General features: G+C 44.5%; 1 protein-coding gene across 3 annotated transcripts in view; it reads left to right on the plus strand.

Moving 5' to 3' along the window:
- The window catches only part of ZMAT4 (zinc finger matrin-type 4), a 284,724-nt gene that overhangs the window by 180,998 nt on the left and 79,412 nt on the right, over positions 1–24,314 (plus strand). For all 3 annotated transcript variants that reach the window (XM_079989030.1, XM_079989032.1, XM_079989031.1), the window contains exon 4: positions 7,244–7,400. In XM_079989030.1, the coding sequence (XP_079845156.1) occupies positions 7,244–7,400 (157 nt within the window). The remainder of the gene's footprint in view (positions 1–7,243; positions 7,401–24,314) is intronic.

The following is a 24,314-nucleotide window of genomic DNA, read 5'->3' on the forward strand; positions in this document are numbered from 1 at the left end:
GGCATTTGACAAAGTGCCCCATGATATTCTTGTAAAGAAGCTGGTAAAATGCGGACTTGACTATGCTACCACTCAGTGGATTTGTAACTGGCTGACTGACCGAACCCAAAGGGTGCTCATCAATGGTTCCTCTTCATCCTGGAGAAGAGTGACTAGTGGGGTGCCACAGGGTTCTGTCTTGGGCCTGGTCTTATTCAACATCTTTATCAACGACTTGGATGATGGACTCAAGGGCATCCTGATCAAATTTGCAGATGACACCAAACTGGGAGGGGTGGCTAACACCCCAGAGGACAGGATCACACTTCAAAACGACCTTGACAGATTAGAGAACTGGGCCAAAACAAACAAGATGAATTTTAACGGAGAAATGTAAAGTATTGCACTTGGGCAAAAAAAAAAAAAATGAGAGGCACAAATACAAGATGGGTGACACCTGGCTTGAGAGCAGTACATGTGAAAAGGATCTAGGAGTCTTGGTTGACCACAAACTTGACATGAGCCAACAGTGTGACACGGCAGCTAAAAAAGCCAATGCAATTCTGGGCTGCATCAATAGGAGTATAGCATCTAGATCAAGGGAAGTAATAGTGCCACTGTATTCTGCTCTGGTCAGACCTCACCTGGAGTACTGTGTCCAGTTCTGGGCACCACAGTTCAAGAAGGACACTGACAAACTGGAACGTTTCCAGAGGAGGGCAACCAAAATGGTCAAAGTCCTGGAAACGATGCCTTATGAAGAACGGCTAAGGGAGCTGGTGTTTCCTGCTTGGCAGGGGGTTGGACTCGATGGCCCTTGTGGTCTCTTCCAACTCTATGCTTCTATGATTCTATGATTCTATGAATGATCGGAAGGAACTTGCTCCATGGAATTTAGGGTCTGGCCGCCACGGCGAAGGCAGAGACCCACTAAAAATCACTGGTGGGAGAAGCCTGTGAACGTGGGATTCGGCTGGCACCTTTTGCGCCTCCCCTACTCGCGGGGAGACCCAGTTTCGGGTATCCGGAGTGATGTGGGGTGAGCGGCACGGTGCTTCGAATTGACTGCTTCTTTCACGGAGTGAAGCCTCATTGCTGTTGCTGGAGAGCGCTGACTTTTTCCTGTGGACAATTTGATTCTAAATAACTACCCGTGAGTAGAACGGAAAATTGGATTTTTAAACGTCTTAATTTGGCACCGAAACGGGGAGGTTTCAAGCAGGAAGTCCGCCTTCCCCCTTTGTAAATAGATTGAAGCAAAGAATTTGCAAGCTAAAGTCTTGGAAAGTCCTATGTAAAGGATTAAACTTCCAACGGCTAAAATCATTAAACCCCCCTTGGAGGCAGGAGAAGAGGGGGAAATTTTTGGATCACATAAGCCTGCAGCAGAGAGTGAAGAAAGTTGGATCACCACTGCTCTGAACCTGGAAATGGACTACTAGTAAGACTGACCTTTTTGGGAAAGTTCATTGACTGTGACAGTTAGTTAAATAAGAGAAATACATTGTTTTCATTGTCTCCTTCTGCGTTTTACTGCTAATTTTACTGCTTGAACTGTGCTTAAAAGGATTGATACAAACAGAAATTGTTTCCCTCTAGAAGGAGCCTTTGAAATTGTTACAAGAGTTGGGCTGGTGGAATCTCCAGCTGCAAGAGAAAACCGTGAGATTGACTTTGGATTGCTTGAGAATGTCGACAGAAGAAGCCTTAGTGATTGCACTATGCAAGATAAGTGAGTCATTGGAACAGCTCCATGGACGTGATGAATATTAAAATTGATATTTTGGGACAAAAAAGCGACTAATTTGGGACAAAAAGTGAACATCTACACAGAAACTATTCAGGAACAGGAATCTACTTTGACATGCCAAATGGTGGAGAAAGCGAGGGAGAAAGTTGTGGTTGTTGAACCTAAAGTAATGCAAGTGGAGAGGGAGAGAGCCCCAGCCTTACAGAGGCAACTTGATGATTACAAGTTGTTGCCCTCTATGATTGAATTCAGAGAAAGTCAGATTGGAACCCTGCTTGGACTGGAGAAGGAAAGTTGGATAGATCACCTCATGCAGGGATTTACTGACCTTTGGGATCTGGACCTGGGTCAGGAGGAAATTGGAGTTGTGGGGACCTGCAGATTTGGAGGGACTTTGAAACACATCCTGAAATATCTTTTGGATTTTAGTTTTAACCACGGAGATGTGGATGACATGTTGAGAAGGAATAAAAACATTGTTAGGTTGGAGCTCCCTCGAGACCTACTCTTCAGCATCAAAGAAAGGAAATTAAGAACAAGATCAGCAGAAGACAAAGTAAAGTGTATGTATAAATGCGAAGAAGACTTGCAGAAGGGACTTGGAAAAGAGTTAAGAGCCTCGGACAGAAGAGCACCAGGTTGATGGACTATATGGAATTGACAGAAATGACTGGCAGAATCCGAGACCAGGGAGAAGAGACGGTGGAAGAAGATTGGAAAAAGTTTAAAGTTTATTTATAGAAATATGGTAAAATTAAAGAGTGTTAGAAAAATGTTGGAATGAAATTATATGGCCTTAGTAGAAGTGTTATAAGGAGTTAAGCATTAATAAGTATTATAGTATTAATGGAAAATAAGGTTAAAATAAGTTAAGATATTTATATGACAGAAAATAGTGAAAGATGGAAAGGATTTGCTGAAACAATTAATAGAAGTGGAATTACAAAAAGGGAGGTGAGAGGAAGTCGATGAAACAAGGGAATGAAAGATAAGGCATTGAAATGGTATGATGTATGTTTTTAAATTGTTTTTGTTCTGTTTTGTTTAGTTTAATGTGTTGTGTGGTTGTTGTTTATATATTGTATTGTATTGTTTTTTCTTTCCTTTGTTTTTTCTTCTTTTTTTCTCCTTTTCTTTTTCTTCTTGTTTGTAAGGTTTAAAAGTAATAAATATTATCAAAAAATAATAATAATATCAGTAAATAAATGGGGAAGATAGTGGGGGGGGGGGAATTATTCCTGGATTTTTTTCTCCTGCCAGATAAATTTAGATAGTTCTTTTTGCCATTGTTTGAAGCAGTTCATATTACTTATTACTGGTATTGTTCCACACTTTTGCATAATTATTTTAATATAACACTGCATTTTTATTTGTTATACATATACCTAAATATTTCACATTTTTTCCTCCTTTACCCCAAGTTCTCTTGCAGAACTTTTCTCATATGCTGATCCATAGTTTTCACCAACATTTTAGTTTTATCCCTATTAGTATAAAAACCAGCTAAATCACCAAATTGCTTTATCATTTCAAATAGCTTTATCACATTAACCAAAGGGTTTACCACAAAAAGAACTGCGTCATCTGCAAATGCCCTTAGTTTATAGGTTTGTTGTCGAATTTGGACACATCCATTTCACTTTCTCTTATGTTCCTAAAGTTCAGGCTTACCATTTCACAAATCTGATAGGGCTTGGTGAATATTCATTACATACAAATCGGGCTTCCTTGCTGCATTTGTCATCCAGAACACTGAGCTTGAATGCAATGGAAGCCCAGCATGGGTATGTATTTTTGTCTGGAAGGCTGCTATTTTTTGTGATCTTTTTAAAAACAAACTAATCTCCTAGAGTTTTAATTTTTAATGTGGCTGGAAGCATCTTCTAATTTATGACAGGTTCTATTTGCAGGTGGTCTAACTGTCATGGCTGTTACTGATGGAAGCTGTGCTTGTGTTTATGGAGTGAGAGAAAGATGGCAGAATAACTAAATAAGAGGTGCCCAACATAAAGGGCATCAATATGGCATGCAGCTCACCTCTCACACTCAAAACATGTCCATTATTTTCAGGGCCAATAATGGTAGACTCGATCCACGGTCTTTCAAAGGCATTCCAGAAACCTCAAGAGATCCAAAATATGGAGTCCAGATGTCATGGACTGGTTGGATGCAGGGGAATGGTGGGAGGAACCAGCTGGGGAACCGCCAAGGGAAGAAGGCTCAGAGCATGGGGAGCGGTGGTGGGACAATGATGAGTGGTCAGAGGGAAAAGACTGGGAAGAGGAGGTGTCACTGAAGGGGTAACAGGGCTTAGTGAGCTGGGAGAGTGTGTGGCAGGAAGAAGTCCAGAATCGGAGGGTGAAGCTGAAGCAGGGGAGGGAGGGGACGGAAGCCAAGAGGCAGAGAGGAGTCAGGCTGGAGAAGGTGTCTCCTCCTGCTGCTGCAACAAGCTCCCCTCTCTCCCAGAACCAGAAGAGGCATGAAGTAGAAGGAGCAAAGACAGGAGGCACACAGGCACAGTCTTTGATTGCTTGGGGGGAAACCAGAAGAGGAGGAGACAAAGACAGCTGTGGGGAGGTGAGGACCTTTCGTCTTGGTAACTGATCCATGCAGCAAGACCTAGTGGCATGAGTTCCTGCGCTCATTAGGCCTGACACTCTGCCAAATCTGTGCAGATCCTGTTCTTGTTAATAAAGGGTTAACTCCAACGTGTACAGTGCGATTTACTGCTGGCGTACTCCTGTCAACAGACTATTATCTGGGCCTAAAGATTGGAGCAGTCGTTTCTGATCTTATGCCATCTCCATTGGTCATCTGTTTAAGCTCAATTTAAAGCACAATTTAAAGCATTATTACTATTACTATTTAAGCATATTAGTTATTTTTTACTTATAAGTCTCCAAGTGACTTGCATTGGAAAACATATACATAAAAACATTATGCCACAGAAAAGAAGAGAAATTCATATAAACATTAACAGTAAATATAAAATATTAAAACATGATGATACTCCACCCAAGAGAAATAGAAAATTTTGGTACCACCCTAGCAATGAAATGACCTGCAACCCTCCCTAGCCCAGAATAATAAGACACATCAACATGGCAATTTTGTTTAAATGGCAATCCATGCCAGCAGTGTCATTTTGGTTGATTTCCCTTAAAAACTCAACAACTTTTCTGTCCAGATTTTCACTGTTTGAAATATGGCAACTCCAGTCTGGCAGTTCGGCTGTCCTTGCTGAGAGAGCAACCAAAATGCAGAGCAAAGGTTTACCTACTCTGCTGTTGTCCTGGCTTCTGCTTCTCCCATATAGCTGTTGTGTATAAATGGCCTCTCGAAATTCATCACCACTATGTGTGGACAAAGGAACTGGGAGGACTAATTTCTTAAATTCCTCCAGGGGGAACAGAAATTTCTTTTTCCCCGCTCCCAAGGTTTGTTTTAGGTTTTTTGGTGGGATGTCAGGGCAAAGGGCAGAAGCTGTCAGGCCACCATTTTACATCCTTCACAATGCTCTGGATGTTGTGTGTCATTATGGGGTGCTGTTGCTTCTTTGGGTCAGGGAACAGCATCCACTATGATTAGATGGTAGACTATATTCAGCTGTAATTTTGCAGCATGGTCTTCTCTTTCTGGGGAGGGGGACACAGTGAGAAAAATAAAAACATCTCAGGCCACACACCCCTTGAAAAATGTCCTTGAGAAATTTGGGCTCAAGCTTAGCATAATGTGTTTGATACAAGCTTGCAGCATCAGTGTTACTCACGCTGGGGGATGTTTTGGGGGGGGGGGTGTAAGAGGCAGCTCACAGGAAATGAATCCACTGTCAAAGCTGTCCATCTATTCCAGCTTAACCCGGTTTTCTGCTACCTGTCCCTGTTTGACTTCTGAGGATGCTTTTTGAAAATGCTGATGAAGTATACACATGTGCACTAGAGTCATGTAAGCATCTTCTCCTCTCCTGAGCCTCTTGAAATCAAACGTTTGGGCAGGACAAGGATGCATCTATTGTAAGATGCCCAGAGTGGCTGGGGAAACCCAGCCAGATGGGCAGGGTATAAATAATAAAATTGTTGTGGTGGTTGTTTAAAATGTGGTGGGGAATTTTTTTTTACCCAAGGGCCACATTCCCTCTTGGGCAACCTTCTGAAGACCATAGTGAGGCCTGTAGGGCTGCATTTGTCCCCTCAGCCAGTGAGTTGCCAGCCCTGATTTAGATGCAGGCAGATGAAGGGCTGTTATGAGAACCCTCAGCTGCTGAAGTGGCTTGCAGAGAGTTCCTCTGCTGTTTCTGTTGGAAGTTTGGGTGTGATCCAGCGTGCAGAAAAGGGTCTGCGTGGTGCTTAAGCAGAGTAAGGGGCCTCCAGATTCACAGGCTAACCCTGTACCTTTAACTTGTATGCTAACCTCTCTCTGCCCTTTGAAATTTAGACTGATAATGTGTTAGCTTATATCCTTTTTACAACTGCCTCCTACTCTTGGATGTATTTTCTGAGAACAAAGGGGCAAGCATGGCTTCTTTGTTTCTCCAGCTACTTAGCTAGAACTATAGAACTATTTCTCATCAAGAATATACTTCCCTTAATAGACACAAACATTCTTATTTGGAGCCAGGCCAGGGCTAGTCTTCTTACCTTCCTAGCTAGGTAATTTCACTGACAAGGCCGTGCTTCTAGGTCCAACAGTTTCCATGTTGGCAGGAATGCAACAAGTAATTGTTCTTTATATCAGGCAGCAGTGTTGCATCCTTTTTTGTTGCCTGGGGCACATGCCCCAAGCAGGGCATGGAGGGTCAACAGAACCCACCACGCCAGGCCAGCCCTTGCCACCAACACCATGGGGTGCATGTGCCAGTTCAGCCCTGCCCAACAGAACCAAGTGGGGCTGTGCTGTGTCACTGCCCATCCATGCAGGGAGAAGCCTGGTTGGCTGACGTAGCCCTTGGCAGGCAATCCTCCCCCCTGACGCTGGCTGGGCAGCTATTCAGCCAGGCTCCAAGGCCCACAGACACCGGCAGGGTGGAACAGGGATCCCTGTGGGGGGCACCTGGCTTGTGCCTAATAATAATAATAATAATAATAATTTATTTATACCCCTCCCATCTGGCTGGGTTTCTCCAGCCAACAAAATATTTAAAATACAATAAAAACCAGACATTAAAAACTTCCCTAAACACGGCCTAGGCTACAGCCCCCCTGCCCCCCCCACTATACCCCTGATATCAGGGGTAGCCAACCTGGTGCTTTCCAGATGTTGATGGGAGCTGGAGTCCAACAACATCTGGAGAGTCCCACATTAGCCACTTGCCTTTCATCCCAGCCCACTTCTCCTATTCCTTCCCCCTTTCAGATGCCTCATGATTTCAGTCTGAAATGGATCCGTCAGACCCAGAGTCCTCAAAATCCAGCCCCAAGATCTGGTGGTACCAGAATTTGCATCTGAGTCTGGCCCTCTTGTGACGGCTGCCTTTGACATGCATAACATCCTTGCTTCTTCCTTCTCATCCTCCAGGGCAGCGACAATGCATCGGTGGATAAGAACAAATGCTGTACGCTCTGTAACATGTCCTTTACTTCAGCCGTCGTGGCTGAGTCACACTATCAAGGGAAAATTCATGCCAAAAGATTAAAACTGTTGCTAGGAGAGCAGCCAACGTTAAAAGCCACAGGTAGGTCCAAATACATTGACGCTAAAGGCTTTCCTTTTCCCCCTTTTCTTTTTAAGAAGTGGAATACTCTGTCTTTTTGGATCCATGCATCAGTTTCCTGTTAAGCAGAGGTGAGGGTGGCACTTTGACTGGCCTTGTGGATTCGGGACAGCAGACAAGAAGCACAGAAAGAAAGTTGAAGGAAAGCAGCTATTCATTGCTCGCTTTGCTGTGGCAATCTTATAAACACCCATCCACACAGGCTCACGAGGACCCCCTTTATTCCTGTAGATGCCACTCAAAAAGTGTCTCTGTTTCCCTATTTTCTGAACACTTGCTTATAAGATGGAAGCTGTTGCTGTACCCTCTGGCCATGTATAACCAATTCTGGAACTGCCTTTAATTGACATCTCAACAAAGACGTTTATTTCTCCTTCGAGCACTCATACAGAATATCATTTTGCTCTTTGCTGCTGGTGGAGAATCTAGTCTTTCTTCCTCCTTTTTTAAAAGCGGGAGGGAGATGGGTTGGTTTCTTGCATTTTGCCATATTTGCTTGCTCCCACTGTGCCTTCAGTAATGCGGACCCTCTTAACTCTCACATTTAGAAAAGTCAAATATCAGCGATTGTTTGCAAACCTTTTCCCCCCTCTCTCACAGTACTAGAACTCACAGCCACCCAGGGAAGCTGAAGTGAGAATTGAAGCTACAGGGAATCAGGCAGAGGGCCTTCTTGGCGCCCTCCCTGTTGAACACCCTCCCTTCAGAGGTCAAGGAGATAAACAATCACACAACCTTTAGAAGACATCTGAATTCAACCCTACATAGCGATTTTTTAACGTTTAACGTTTTGTTATGTTTTTGCATATTCTGTAAGCCCCCCAGAGTGGCTGGGGCAACCCAGTCAGATGGGTGTGGTACAAATAAAGCAACAACAACAACAATGCAACAATGCAACAATGCAAACAATTTGCAACAATGCAAATACAATACAAATACTAACAGAACCCACCTAAATCTACCTATGCCTGGCTTAGGCACAGCACAGCCACTGGGAAGTACATAATTCTTCCGCTTTCATCAAATATAAATTCTGAGGTCACTACTACCAGCTTTGGCAATGGCTGCTAGCCTAGTTCCCTGCAGGGCAGAAGCAAGATGATAAACAAAGAGTTGTCTGCCCAGAAGAGCAAAACTTTTAGCTTTATGGCCCAAGACATAGTGAAACAACTTCTCTCTTATGCTGTCTGGTGATAAACATCTGCAGATTTACAGAGATGTGGCAATGTTTTATTTATTTACAAGATGCCACACACACACACACACACACACAGCCACAACTAATAATCAGATGTGCTAGCAAGGGGAGAGGAGAGAAGAGGGTCATTCCTTTTCTTTAAGCTGTGCAGAGTGTAAAGCATTTTTTTCTCTTTAAATGCTATGGTAGCAACTCCTGTGCATGTAAAAGGGAAAACTTGGACCAGATAGAAAGGGGTGAGGAGAGAGCGGCTGTAGCACAAATTGGCTCTCTGGGATGGAGGAATAGTGGCGTACTATGGCTTTTTGGCACCCAGGGTCTTCTAACGCTGATGCCACCAGATTCGGAGAGGATGCAACAGGCGCCCTGCGCGGAAGCAAGCTGCACCAGGGCCCGGCCTTTTGGGCTGGGATGGTGCCTCCTTCTCCTAGAGAGAGAGAGGAGAGCACGGCTCCACACCAGCCAACCAGGCTTCCCCTGGTGCAGCTTCCCTCTCCATAGGTTGCCTGTTCATGGAGGCACCTGGTTACGCCCTTTTGCACCCTCAGAATAATGTGCCCAGGGCCGACCACCCCACAGCCCCAGTCACACTATGCCAGTGTGGAGGAATCCTGCAAGAGTCAGACAAAAGAGGGTTCCTTCTTCACAGAACGCATCATTAATCTAGGGATGTGGCAATGGCCACTTGTTGAAACAGTTTTGAATTAAGATTAGGCTGTGCACATTTAAATCCCATTACCTCCCCCAAAGAATCTTGGGAGCTATAGTTTTTTAAGGGTGTTGAGAATTGTAGGTCTATGGGGATAAACTACAGTTCCCATGATTCTTGGGGGAAAGTCATGTGCTTTAAGTGTGCATTACTGTAAATGTATGGTGTGTACATAGCCTTAGACAACTCCAGAGTGGGGGACAGATGGCATTAGTAACAAGGGCTTTATAGAAACTCCCTGTTCAGAGAATAATAATAATACTGTAGGAGAGGGGTATTCTTTTTGCTTGTTACTGTCACACATTTTTATGTTTTTATATTGTGAACCACTCTGTGATCCTCGGGTGAAGGGCAAATTCAATTAATTAATTAATTAATAACAGCAACAAGTGTTGGTCCATTAGGAGGGCTTCTCCAGGTGAATTGCAATAATCTGAGTGGTGCCTAATGGACAAGGAGGTGCTTCAGGTGAATTTAATGGTGAGGATTTATGTTCCGAAAGGCAGCATATTGGAACAAATAAATTCATGTGCACGCAGTTGTGCAACAGCCTGGCTCACATTAGTCTCTCCCTCTCTTGGAGTTGGAGAAATCATGCAGATCCCGTCCTCCAGGCCACCACATGCTGGAGGCTATCTGTGTGACAGAGGGGAGGAGGTTCACCATGTTATTTAAGCCCTGCTCCTCCTAGAAGCATGTTTCTACCACAATGCTATTTAAGCATTGCTCTTGGCTTGATGTGTGACCTAGAGTTCAGATCCAAGACAAATAGTAGGATGATTTTATTAATTAGCATTTCCCTTCTCCTTCCTCTCCTCCTCCTTTGTAGATCTACCATAGCAACAACAGTTATGCGACAAATAGACAAGGTCGTCGCTTTGTAGGGAAGTTGAGTACTAAGGAATAAAGTCGGGTAATTGGAAGGGAAGAGCAAATGATGCCATGGAAAAGAAAATGTGCCTATCCTTTCACTGCCAAATGCTCCAAGGATCTCAATTTGCTAATGAGCAATGGTCTCACCAGCAGGGCAGTTCCTTCCTTTCACCCTCACTGCCTCATGGGTTGCAGCTTTAGAACAATAATAATAATTGGAGGAGAGGGGAAGCTTGCCATCCAAAATACTCAGAACCTAATTTTTTTTTTCTTTTGGAAAGAAGAAATTAATACGGCTACAAATTATTTTATAGCAGGGGTGGGGAACCTGGTGCCTTCCAACCATTGTTTGACTCTAATGGTCTGAAATGATATAAGGTATAATAGAAGTTGAGTTTAAAACACAGACCTTTTTAGCCTATTGCTGAATGTTTGAATGCCTTTTGAGTCCATGGCTCCCTTGACCAACCACATTCTTTCTGCAGCTCCCCTGTGGGAACTGCTTACACTGGGGCTCCATTACAGATTGTGCGTATGTGGGGATTCCTGTACCACCCTGCCCCTTTTGGGCAACATTTTTGGCGCACATGTAAAGTGGGAGCACGCATGCTGACAGGAACCCAAGCAAGACCACTGTTCTGCAGGTCCCAGCTGACACACTGCACATGACAGCCCAGCTTGCCTTTTCTGAAATTAGTGTCCTCAATCTCCCCAGGGTGCCATGGTGCACTGGTTCGACAACTAATGGCCTACACAGTGGTACCTCTGGTTATGTACTTAATTCGTTCTGGAGGTCCCTTCTTAACCTGAAACTGTTCTTAATCTGAAGCACCACTTTAACTAATGGGGCCTCCTGCTGCTGCTGCTGTCGCGCCAGTGGAGCATGATTTCTGTTCTCATCCTGAAGCAAAGTTCTTAACCCGAGGTACTATTTCTGGGTTAGTGGAGTCTGTAACCTGAAGAGTATGTAACCTGAAGCATATGTAACCCAAGGCACCACTGTATTTAGCAGTCTGCTAATGCTAATGTTAATGTTTGATTTTATTTTGTTGTAAACCGCTTAGACTTTTCATTACAATTAAGCGGTGCATCAATTTTGTTTAATAAAACAAATAAATAGCCCAGTGACGTGCAGAGGGTTGCATTTGCCCAACCCCTGACCTAGAGGAAGGATGTATGCCGTTTCCTTGTGAAAAAGTCATGGTTATGCATGTTGGATATGTTTCTGGCAGTGGGGGTTCCTCTGCACTTCCAGACTCAAATGATCAAGGTTCCATCAAGTTTATGTTTTCTCTAGATCTGATCTCATTGAAGTTCAGACAGAATGCCTTCTTTCATGTATCAGATTCAACCTGAAAATGCAACTCTTTGAGCCTTCTTCCAAGCAAGGTGTTTGTTGAGAAACTACATGGCTGTTAGACATTTTGCCTTAAATCAAGTTTGATGGAATCTGGCCAGAGCATGTAGCCATTCATAGTCAGATTTTATTGTGGACTCCATGGGTTTGAGGACCAGGAACTGTTTAGTCTCAGTGAGCTACCTATGCTATGCTATGCTATGCTATGCTATGCTATGCTATGCTATGCTATGCTATGCTATGCCACTGTGGGACTGTGGAAGAGGGTACGTTTCTTCAAGTCTCTCAAGTCTCTTCCTAGTCCCACCACCTCTTCCCAAGTCACACCCCTCCCATGTCCTGCTTTTCACCTTCGTTCTTTTTTTTTAACATAATTTTTATTGAGTTTTCCATACAGTGGTACCTCAGGTTAAGTACTTAATTCGTTCTGGAGGTCTGTTCTTAACCTGAAACTGTTCTTAATCACCACCTTAGCTTTTTTTTAAAAAAATAATTTTTATTGGGTTTTCACATTTTAGAAACACACACACAAATAAAAACAAAAACAAAACATGTATAATTTCATAACCTTACTTTCTTAACCTCCCTCCCTGACTTCCCCCCACCCCCCCTTCATACATCCCAAATCCAATAATTAGCTCAGCAGGTTCTTATCTCTCTTCTTTAACATATTATTGTTGTTTTTAAAATTAATTCTTATTACTTGGCCAAATTTTACTTGTCCAGTTTTCTTATAAATATTAAGTCCTTTTCTAAGGTCGACCCAAATTCCCTTCCACGAATTTCCCCCTTTTTATATTAAATGTAGGTCATAATAGCCAAACACAAAAGTCATAAATGTTTTAAAGTTCTGTTCTCCCCTCCCTCCCTACCCCGGTTTCTGTCCCTTCCCAAATAAATGTCCACAAAACAGTTCTTAGCCTGGATTCCTCACATCAGAGGCCTTCAAATCTCTGTCAGTCTCTCTCTGCCGGTTTTGTTGGTAGCCCTCTTTGTTGGTCCTCAGTTCTCGAAGGAGCTCTGGCACAGTCTCGTCAAATTTTCTTCCATCCAAAATACTTGGTAACAGCTGCTGCAACAAGCCAAGCTTCTAAAATTCGACTCTTACTCTCCAGCACAAATCTTCTTCTGTCAAATTCATGGAATTAATGTCTTTTAACTCGTACCGAAAAAAAAGAGATCTCTCCACCTTAGTTCTCCGATCCTTGCTTTAAATCTTTTGTAGGTAGAGGGGGTGCGGACTTCCCTTTAGCACATCCCCCGGTCGTACCAAATTCAAAGGTAAACATTTTAAAGTCCATTCTACTCACGGGTTGTTTCAAGTCCAAATTTCAGGGGAAAAAGTCAGCGCTCTCCGGCCATGGCTCGCAGCTTCGCTCCACTGCAGTAGCGGTCTACTCACAGCACCACGCCACTCTCCGTACCCTCTCCGTAGCCTTTAAAAAGGCTCTTCGTGGGTCGGGGGGGCGCTTGAGGTGCCCACCGAGTCACCAAGTCCACAGGCTTCCGCGCCTGCGGTTTCTAAGGGTCCCCGCATCGCCGTCACGGTGAGACCCGTCTGCAGCAGAGCCGATTCCCTCCGGAGCTCGGAGGGAATCCGCCATTAGCCGATCGCGCTAACCCGGAAGACTAATTACCACCTTAGCTAATGAGGCCTCCTTCTCCTGCTGCTGCTGCTGCTGCTGCCGCGCTGCCGAGGTACTATTTCTGGGTTAGCGGAGTCTGTAACCTGAAGCGTATGTAACCTGAAGCATATGTAACCCAAGGTACCACTGTATTTCATTTTAATTCAATACACATATTCACAGCATATATTATTTGCTCAAAAAGAGCATTGACCTCCTTCCCTCCCTCTTTTCTGACTTCCCTATGACATTAACAATTCTATCACATTTCCATTATCACTTCTTTACTTTATATCAACATTTAAAAATCACTCTCTCATTTGTAAATTAGCATCTTAATTTCACATTACTAAACATTTCATGTTAAAGCTACAAACGTTTTCAGATAAGTACAATTTTCTTTCAAATAATAAATAAATTTGCTCCAGTCCTTTTGAAATCTTTCATCGGATCGATTCCTGATTTTCCCCGTCAACTTCGCCAACTCCACAAATTCTGCCATCTTTATCTGCCAGTCCTCAAGTGTGGGGAGTTCTTGCTGTTTCCATCTTTGGGCCAGGAGGATTCTTGCTGCCGTTGTGGTGTACATGAATAAATTTACATCTTTTTTATTAATTTCTTCACTAATTAGCCCCAGTAAGAATGCCTCTGGTTTTTTTTTTTACTAAAGTTGTATTTTAGTATCCTATTTAATTCATTGTAAACAGTGTCCCAGAAAAACTTAACTTTGGTGCAGGTCCACCACATATGTAGGAAGTTCCCTTCCTTCACCCTACATTTCCAGCATGATTTATCCTGACACCTATACATTTTAGCAAGCTTACTCAAGGTAATGTACGAACGATACATCATCTTCATTAAGTTCTCTTGGAGAGCCACACATGCAGTAAATTTGATTGTTTTATTCCACATTACTTCCCATCTCTCAAAATCAATATTATCTCCCAAATCCTGTGCCCATCTTATCACACTCTTTACCTCCTCATCCTTTGTATTCCACTCTAATAGTACCTTGTACATTTTGACACCATTTTCTTTTTACTACACAACTGTTCTGTCTCAATTTTTGATTTAGTTAACACTAAATCCAAATCCATTACTTTTATAATCTTTCCTAAAGACATCTTGCAATTGGTGGTACTGTAACCAATCAGTTAGCTTCCCTCAACTCTTCAAATGATTTTAATTTTAATTTACCATCGACTTCCACCAATAAATCTCTATATGTCGCCCATTCCTTCCCCATATTCTTCTTTTTTACTGCAAATGCCTCCAGTGGTGAAATCCACCAAGGGGTTTTGCGTTCTAACAGATTTTTATGCCTATTCCATACCTCATACAAGGATTTTCTGATGATATGGTGCAGAAACCCTTTATGTACTTTTACCTTTTCATACCACATGTAAACGTGCCATCCGAACCTGTTATCGAATCCTTCTAGATCTAATACCTCCTCATTGTCCAGTGTCATCTATTCATGCAACCAACTAAAGCAAGATGCCTCGTAATAAATTTTTAAATCTTGTTGTGAGAAGCCACCTCTCTCTTTTACATCTGTCAAAATTTTGTATTTAATCCTAGGCTTCTTCCCCAGCCAGATAAATTTAGAGATTCATTTTCGGCAAATATCAAATTGCTTTGCTCCGCATACGATGGGGATGGTCTGGAATAAAAATAACAATTTTGGGAACATGTTCATTTTAATAGCTGCAATTCTGCCCATCAGCGATAATTTCATTCTAGTCCAAATTTCTAGGTCTTGCTTTATCTCGTTCCATACCTTTTCATAATTGTCCTTGTAGAGGTTGATGTTTTTTGTTGTAAGCCATATGCCCAGGTACTTTACCTTTTTGCAGTCATTAGTCGTGTTTTCATTTGTGTCTCTTCTATTTCCTTACTGTCCATATTTTTTGCTAATAATTTTGTTTTGCTCTTATTAAGTTTGAATCCTGCTAGGTGACCATATTCTTCTATCCTTTTCACTGCTTCAACTGCACTAGTTGTTGGTTGTTCCAACGTCAACACATCATCTGCAAATGCTTTATACTTGTACTCTCTATAGCCAATTCCAATGCTCTTTATTTCTTTTGTTTTGTCTATTTTTTTCAGCAGGATGTCTAATGTTGTTATAAATAATAACGGAATAACGGGCACCCCTTTTGATATTTCAATTCTTTCCGTAAGTGTGTTATTGATTATTAATCTGGCATATTGTTCTGAATAGATTTAATTCCATTTATAAATGTCGTTCCCATGTTCATAATTTCTAGATTTTTTTTTATGAAGTGCCACGACACATTATCGAATGCCTTCTCGGCATCTAAGAACATATCCCTTCTGCCATCCAAAAATTCATTTATATCAATAATGTTTCTAACATTATCTTTCAGTTGTCAACCAGGCACAAAGCCGGCTTGGTTTTTCCCAATTCTCTCTCCTAATATTTGTTTATACCGATTGGCTAGAATACTAGCAAATAATTTATAGTCATTATTTAGGAGAAAGATTGGTCTATAATTTTTGACTTGAGTCGGGTCTGTGTCAGGTTTAGGAAGCAGGGTGATATGGGCTTCTCTCCAGGTCTCCAGAATTCTGAGCATTTCTTATAGTATTTGGGTGTCAATCTGTCTGGGCCAGATGCCTTACCAATTACTGCTTGTTTTATTGCCATTTTAACTTCTTCTATTGTTATATTATTATTGAGTTGAATTCTCTCCTAGCTTGATATTCTCTTCAATTTGTTCTGTTCCAAATATTCTTCTATTTTACCTTCATCTTCCTTTCCTTTACTAAATAAGTGTTTATAGTATCCTTGAAAATTCTTCTTAATTTCATCTGGATTTTCAACTGTTTTCCCTTCAACCGTCAATTTCGTTATTGTATTCTGTTTTTGTCTCTTCCTAAGTTGCCAGGCGAGTAATTTTCCTATCTTATTCACAGATTCAAAATTTCTTTGCTTTAAAAATTTAATTTTCCATTCTATTTCTTGATTTATTAATATCAAAAATTGTGTTTGTAACTTTTTTATATCAGTTTTAGCTTGATTGTCTTTGGAGTTGTTTGCTAATTTTTTTCATTACTTATTATTTGTTTAAATATCTTTTCCTTTTTACTCTCTCTTGATCTTTTTTGAATTGCGTTCTGCTGTATCCAAAATCCTCTTATTACCACCTTTGATGCATCCCATACAGTATTAATGTCCACTCCTGTAATGGTTCTAGGGGTTGCTCGTGTGTAAGCCGGTGCCAACACCTGGCTGGGTTGCCTGAGTGAACCATTTCTGTCCGGACAGCCACTCACCCGTGGCTGTCTCAATCACTGGCAGAATCCATCAGTGGGCGTTTCTTAAACTTCTGCCAGCAAAGAAGCTCTTTGACGCCTAGTGTCCTCCTACTCTCCCTGCGTGGAAGCCTTCTGCGCAAGGAGGGCGTAGGCAGCGGAGGACCCTTACTCTCCCCGCTGGTCCCCGGCAAGGAGTCATGGGACTGCCTCGCCGATTCCCCCATCTGCCCCCCTTCTCCACTGGTGCTACACTGATTCTCTTCCCCAGAAGATGGGCTGCCTCTCCCCATCCCGGGACGCTCTCTGGAATCCCTCTGGAGCTTGCTTTCTCCCTCTGGCACTGATGGCAGTTCCCTGACATCCACCTCCTCCTCAGGACCCCACCCCCATCCCTGGCGCAATTTTCCGATACAACCTCCTCTCTCTCTCGGCCGGCGATGCAGGGAATCCCCTGAAGGAGCTGTCATCATCTTCTGAGGATTCAAAACCAGCCTCCCATCCACTCGGATCTCTTCCCTCTGGTTGAACCTCCCAATCTGATTCTTCTCCCTCGGACAACTCTCCCTCCTCTTCGGAGGCAGGAAAACCCACAAAGTCCCCTTCGTCGTCTGTGGGTCCAAATTCTTCCTCCCAGAATCTAGCTAATGGTTTGGGCTTATCTGGGAAAAAACTGTGGAATTCTTCCGCCAGATACCCATCAGTGATTGATTCAGCAGGGACCCACATGTTTTCCGACCTAGGTTCCCCCTCCCAGGCTACCAAGTACTCTACCTGGCAACCTTGCCACCTTGAATCGAGTATTTCCGTGGCTTCGTTACAGTGTTCCCTCTCCTCTACCCGCGAGTGGGTGGTAACCCCTCCCTCCCGTCCCGGGAATACCCGCCCCTCCCTGTAAGGTGAAAGTAGGGACCTATGGAACACCAGATGTATCTTCAAGCTGTCAGGCAACTTGAGTTTAAATGCCACTGGGTTAACCTGCTGTATTACCTCAAAAGGCCCCAGCCGCCTCGGCTGCAACTTCTTGCACCCTCCCTTTAGGGGCAACCCTTGGGATAACAACCACACCCGGTCTCCCACCCGTATGGCCTCCCCCTCCCGACGGTGCCTGTCCGCCTGCCTCTTGTAAACTTCCTTGGCCCGCTCCAAGTTCAACCTGAGTTGCTGGTGTAAGGCCTCCATTTCCTCCACAAATTGCTCAGCCGCAGGTACACTCCATCCTTCCTCCCCCCGCCCTGGGAAGGCCCTGGGGTGACACCCGTAATTGGCCATGAAAGGGCTCATTCCCGTGGACACGTGTTCAGCGTTATTGTATGCAAATTCAGCCAAAGCTAATTTCTCTACCCAGTCGTTCTGTCTTTCACTGACATAGCAGCGTAGGTATTGCTGGAGTATACCGTTCGCTCTTTCGGCTTGTCCATTGGTTTCTGGGTGCCTTGCCATTGACCTGTAGCAAGCTCATGAGCTGCCTCCAGAACCAGGAAGTAAATTGTTTCCCGCGATCCGAGATTACCCTCGAGGGAGCCCCATGCAGTCTAAAAATGTGATCCACAAACAGCCTGGCTGTCTCCTCTGCCGTTGTTGCATGTGAGCAAGCTACGAAATGGCACATTTTAGTCAGTAGATCGACTACTACCATGACCGCTGTCTTTCCCCTTGACTTGGGCAGATCTGTCATAAAATCAATGGACACCACCTCCCAGGGCTTTCCTGGTGTAGGTAAGGGTGTAAGTAAGGGTGTAAGGGTGTAAGTAAGGGTGTAAGGGTGTAAGTTCCTGGTGTAAGTAACCTCGCGGGGGCAGCCCTTTCCCCCTTAGCCCTCTGACATCGGTCGCACCCTCGTACATATTCTCATACGTCTTCCCTCACCTTTGGCCACCAGAACTGCCTGGTGACAAGTAGCATGGTGTTGTGCTGACCGAAGTGCCCAGCTGTTGGGTTGTCGTGGAGTTGTCTAAGTACCTTCCCCCTCAAAGTCTCCCCCGGTACATACAGCGCCCCCTTATAGTACAGTAGCCCTTCCTTTTCCTCAAACCCTCCATTGTCTTCCTTTCCATCCTGGAGTTCCCTGATTTTTGTCTGAGCGAACTCATTGTCTCTGGTGAGCCCTGCCAGTTCTTGTTTCCCAACCAACGCTCCCCCACACACCCACCAGTCCTCGGGGAACACGTGCCTGGTCTCTGGTGGTCCCTCTCCTTCCATGTACTCTGCTTTCCGGGAGAGAGCATCTGCCCTTACGTTTTCCTCTCCTGGCACGTATCGGATCTCGAAGGAAAACTTGGCGAACTCCTGGGACCATCTGATCTGTCTCTGGTTGAGCACTCGCACGGTCCGCCAGTATTCCAAGTTCTTGTGGTCAGTTCGGACCTGGATCTTGTGCCGCACCCCTATCAATAGATGTCTCCATTGCCGAAATGCCGCATAGATCGCAAGCAGTTCTCGGTCATACACTGTGTAGTTTTGCTCTGACTTGCTCAGCTTCCTTGAGAAAAAGGCACACGGCCTCCAGTTCTGCTTGGCCTCGGGCTGCAAAAGGACCGCTCCAATGGCGCGGTCGGACGCGTCCGTCTCCAGTCTCATGGGCTTCACGCGCAGGAGCTGCTCTTCCGAGGTGAACACCTTCTTCAGTCTTTCAAAGGATTGCTGCACACCCTCTGTCCACGCAAACTTCTTTATGCTACTAAGACAATCCGTTATGGGCGCTGTCAAGTGAGTGAAGTTCTTTATGAACTTCCTGTAGAAGTTGCTGAAGCCTAGGAACCTCTGCACATCCTTTCTGTTTTGGGGGGCTTTCCATTCCAGCACTGCCTTCACTTTGCCTGGGTCCATAGCTAGTCCTTTGTCTGACAACCTGTACCCCAGGAACTCGACTTCCGTGGCGTGGAATTGGCATTTTTCCAGCTTGACCCACAACTGATGCTTCTTCAATCTCTGTAGCACCTCCCTCACATCTCTGACGTGTTGCTTTTCATTGTCTGAATAGATTAAGATGTCATCCAAAAAGGCTATGCAATTCTTGTACAGCAGGGCCCCAACACATGGTGCATGAAGGCTTGAAAGCAGGCGGACCCCGATTGTAATCCAAATGGCATGACTAAGTACTCAAAAGCCCCCGGGGGGTAACATGGTCGTTTTCCATTCGTCCCCCTCCCTTATCCTAATCAGATTGTATGCTCCCCTGAGGTCCAGCTTGGTAAAAATCTTCCCCTGCCTCACACGTGTCAAAATATCTTCAATCCTGGGCATTGGGAAAGTCACGGGTTCTGACACCAGGTTCAGGGCCCGGTAATCCACGACTAGTCTGGGCTGATTAGTCTCTTTTTTGTCCACAAAGAACACCAGACTGCCCCCCACCGCCTTTGATTCCCTTATGAACCCTCTCTTCAGGTTCTTGTCAATGAACTGCCGCAACTCCTGCATCTCCCGGTCGGACATGGCATACAGCTTACCCACCGGTAACTGAGCCCCTGGAAGCAGGTTGATTTGGCAGTCAAAGGGCCTGTGGGGGGGGGGCAGTCTATCTGCCTCCCTCTCGCTGAAGACCTCCTTCAAATCAGCATATTGTGGTGGCACCTCCCCTTTTTGCTCCAGGGCCAACCTAGCCACCCTGGCCACAGTCATTCTTGGTTCCTTCCCTCCCAGTGTTCTAAGCAGTAAGCTGACCCAAAGGTGACCGACCGCTGATGCCATGACACCACTGGGTCATGTATTGCCAGCCAGCTCATTCCCAGTATTATTGGGGGTCCTGCCAGCATGGCCACGTGAAAGGCAATGGTTTCCATGTGCCTGGAGACCCTCATATGCATTGGTGGTGTCTGGTGTGTCACTTCCCCTCCCAGGAGTTCCCTGCCATCAATGGTGGTCACCTGCAAGGGAAAATCTAGTGGTAACAGGTGGAGTTGGTGCTCCAGAGCGAAGTCTCTGCTGAAGAAATTACACGAGCTGCCAGAATCTAGCAGTCCCTCCACTTTGACGGGGTGCCCATTTGGGAGTTCTAGCACCACCTCTATGGCTATAGCTGCCTTGGGGGGGTCAGGCTGGGGCACTTCTATTGGTCGCTGGCCTGGCTGCTGCCCCTGCTGGTTGGCAGCCAGGCGTTGTTGTTTCCCTGCACCGGCCCTTCCTCCCCCTTCTCATCGTGGCCTGCAGCACCCATCATGCCTTGCCAGGCTTTTCGTTGAGGGCAGACCTTAGCAAAATGTCCCGGTCGTTGACAGAGGAAACACTTCTTGGTAGTTTCCACTCCTTCCCCTCCCTTTTCCAACCTTCACCAGCGTTTGAAACTTCACGCGCGTGCGCTCCATCAATTTCCATCGGCTCCACTGCCTGGGAAGGCTCCCTCGGCATCTCTGGAATGCGGTTGTCATGGAAACGTTCCGCCCTTATCTCCCACTTCTCCTGAGCCCGCACTTCCTGGCGTACACCGATCGCAAGCACAGTCTTTGTGAGTTCATCCATCGACCGCAGGCGGGGCGCTCGGGACAACTCGTCTTTCACTTTGTGGGACAAACCCACTTCAAACAACATTTGCATTGGTTCAGAGTCCAGATCCCACCCGAGCTTGTGGACTAACATCGCAAAACGCGACCAGTAGTTTCTGACAGACAGCCCCCCCGCATGCACCCCATCAGCTCCCACCGTGTCACGCTTTGCTCAACCTCGCTGGAGAACATCGCGTCCATTCCCTGGTAGAATTTCTTAAGATCCTTCAATGCATCATTCTGCGTCGCCATTAGGGGCCTGATCCATTCGCGCGCCCCATCCTGCAGATGTCCCACAATGTAAGCCACCCTCTCCCCGTCATCCACAAAGTCATTTTTCTGCAATTCCAAAGAGTACTGAATTTCCGTTCGGAAAGCATTGTAGTCTTGGGGCTTTCCACCAAACTTGTGTACCAGCCGCGAGACCTTCCTCCCTATCAGGGTGGCCAGTGTGGTGTAGTGGTTAAGAGCAGTAGTCTCGTAATCTGGGGAACCGGGTTTGCGTCTCCGCTCCTCCACATGCAGCTGCTGGGTGACCTTGGGCCAGTCACACTTCTCTGAAGTCTCTCAGCCCCACTCACCTCACAGAGTGTTTGTTGTGGGGGAGGAAGGGAAAGGAGAATGTTAGCCGCTTTGAGACTCCTTAGGGTAGTGATAAAGCGGGATATCAAATCCAAACTACTCTTCCTCTTCTTCTTCTTCTTCTTCTTCTTCTTCTTCTTCTTCTTCTTCTTCTCTGACCTGTGCATCCTGAGCCCATCTCTCCTCCAGCCGCGTAGACAGGGTAGCTACATGCGCCTCCAGGTCTCGGTTCCTCTCGACCAGACCTCACATCATGGCTTCTTGCTCTGTCTCTCCGGCCGGCCCTGTTTGGCTCATCGTGCTGCCTCTCCAGGGCTGCGCACAAGCAACGTCAGGGACTGACGGATTGCTGTAATGGTTCTAGGGGTTGCTCGTGCATTGTCACCCGTGGCTGTCTCAATCGCTGGCAGAATCCGTCAGTGGGCGTTTCTTAAACTTCTTCCAGCAAAGAAGCTCTTTGACGCCTAGTCTCCTCCTACTCTCCCTGCGCAGAAGCCTTCTGCGCAAGGAGGGCGTAGGCAGCGGAGGACCCTTACTCTCCCCACTGGTCCCCGGCAAGGAGTCATGGGACCGCCTCGCCGATTCCCCCATCTGCCCCACCTTCTCCACTGGTGCTACGCTGATTCTCTTCTCCAGAAGATGGGCTGCCTCTCCCCATCCCGGGACACTCTCTGGAATCCCTCTGGAGCTTGCTTTCTCCCTCCGGCACTGATGGCAGTTCCCTGACAACTCCTTTGTTCATATTAAACTCAAAATAATCTTTCAATGTTTTTTTTGTGCCTTTTGCAGTATTACTTGATTATCCAGTAATCTGTCATTCATCCTCCACCTAAATGTAGTCTCTTCTTTACCTTTCATTTCCATTTTTATTGCATTATGGTCCGAAATAGTTTTGGGGAGGATTTCTGTTTTTGTTGTTCTTGTTGCCAATTCCCTATAAGTCCAAATATAATCGATTCTTCCAGCACCCTGGTTTGGTTCAGAAAAGTGACTGAATTGTTTTTCTAATGGATGCTTTAATCTCCAAATGTCTATCAAATCATTATTTTGTACCAAACTGAAAAATGTTTTAGGCAGCTTCCCTTGATTTGTTATCCTTTTCTTTTCTGTTCTGTCCATTTCTAGGGAAACCACCCCATTAAATAATTAATATTAATTTTTGGTCCATAAAGTTGGTCCTCTAACTCTTTATAGAAATTCGCTTTGTTATCATTTGGTGCATAGATTCCCACTATAATTAGTTTTTCGCCCTGTATTGCCATTTCAACTGCAAAAATTCTTCCTTTATCATCTTTAAATCTTTGGCGTGACTCATATTTTTCCTTTATATTCAACTCTACCCCCCTTTTCTGACTTTCATCTGCTGATATATATTCTTTACCCAGTCTTTTATTTTTAAGAATTTTGTTATGTTTTTTCGCGACATGTGTTTCTTGTATGCAAATTACGTCGGTTCTGTTTTATTTTAATTTTTTTATTTTAATTTTATTGTTTAAACCATTTACATTCCATGATATTATTTCCAACCCCATTGTTGTCAGAAATTAAATACAAAGTTATATTTTTAAATTTCTTTCTCCTCCTCTTCTTCTTTCAGTGGTATGTCCTCTTCTTTCCCCCCCCAGCTCTTTTCCGTACATTCTCATAAATTTTCCCATCTCTTGGGGGGGATTTGATTTTGAATTTCTTGTCTTTGTAAAAAAATGATATTCTCTCCGGGAATTCCCACTTGTACCATATTTCATTTCTTCTTAAAATTAAGGTAATGTCTCTATAATCTTCATGTTGGAAAACTAGCCCCATCTGGAGAAGCTGTCCCCTCTCCCTGCTCCCGGAGCTGGTTTACCGGTGATCTGCCTCTGGCTGCGTTCCAGAGATCTTGATATAGGCGACATTTCCCAGTGTAGAAAATGCACACCCACTTCTCCCCCTTCGCAGGGGAAAGAAGAGTAGTCAGAAATCTATTTACATATTGTTTATTTCTGACATTACAGCTCTACAGAAAACGTGTCCGATCACTTCAGTTTCCATCCAGCAAGTGACAAAGACTTCCTTTACAAACGCAACAGGAAGGTCTCAAATTACACACTGGACACAGACTCCCAAAGCCTGTGAACTTCCGGGAATTTACTTTCCCACAGCTAGCCATATCACATGATGCCAACAAGCTGGCTGTCTGCAGCTGTGATGTTCTCATATTGTAACACTTAATGGCATTTCAGAAATCTTTTCGGTGTTTCCTTGTAAATTATAATGAATTTTTCATCTATGTGTAACCTTTTTTCTCAATTTGTTCTTAAAATCAAATCTTTCATTTCTCTCGAGTTCAAATATACAAGGCAGTCACCAGGCAGTTTTTTTACCTCTTTCTGTCTTCTATTTAATCCTAAAAGCCTTATCTATTGTTTTTCCAACTTGGTCTTCCTCTAGTTCTAGCCAATTTGCAATTTCCTTTATCAGTCTTTCCTTTATATTCTCTCCTTCCTGCTCTGTTACTCCTCTGAAGTGGAGATTTAATTCCTTCATTTCCATAAAGGCAAGAGCATCCATAGTTTCTTCATGCATTTTAGCTAGATCAGCAATCTCTGGTTTTATTCCCCCCCCCTTTTTTATTTTCTCTAACTTCTTTCTGTGTCTTTTTTACAGTCTCTTCTAGGGTTTGTGTTTTTGTCCTGACCTCTCCTAATTGGCCTCTTAGTTCTGCCACCGATTTATAATTCCCCCCTCCATTTTATCAAATTTGTTATCTAATTTTTTTTCAGTATCTTTTA

Source organism: Podarcis cretensis (assembly GCF_951804945.1).
Source record: "Podarcis cretensis genome assembly, chromosome: 8".
In the NCBI taxonomy this organism is placed as follows: Eukaryota; Metazoa; Chordata; class Lepidosauria; order Squamata; family Lacertidae; genus Podarcis; species Podarcis cretensis.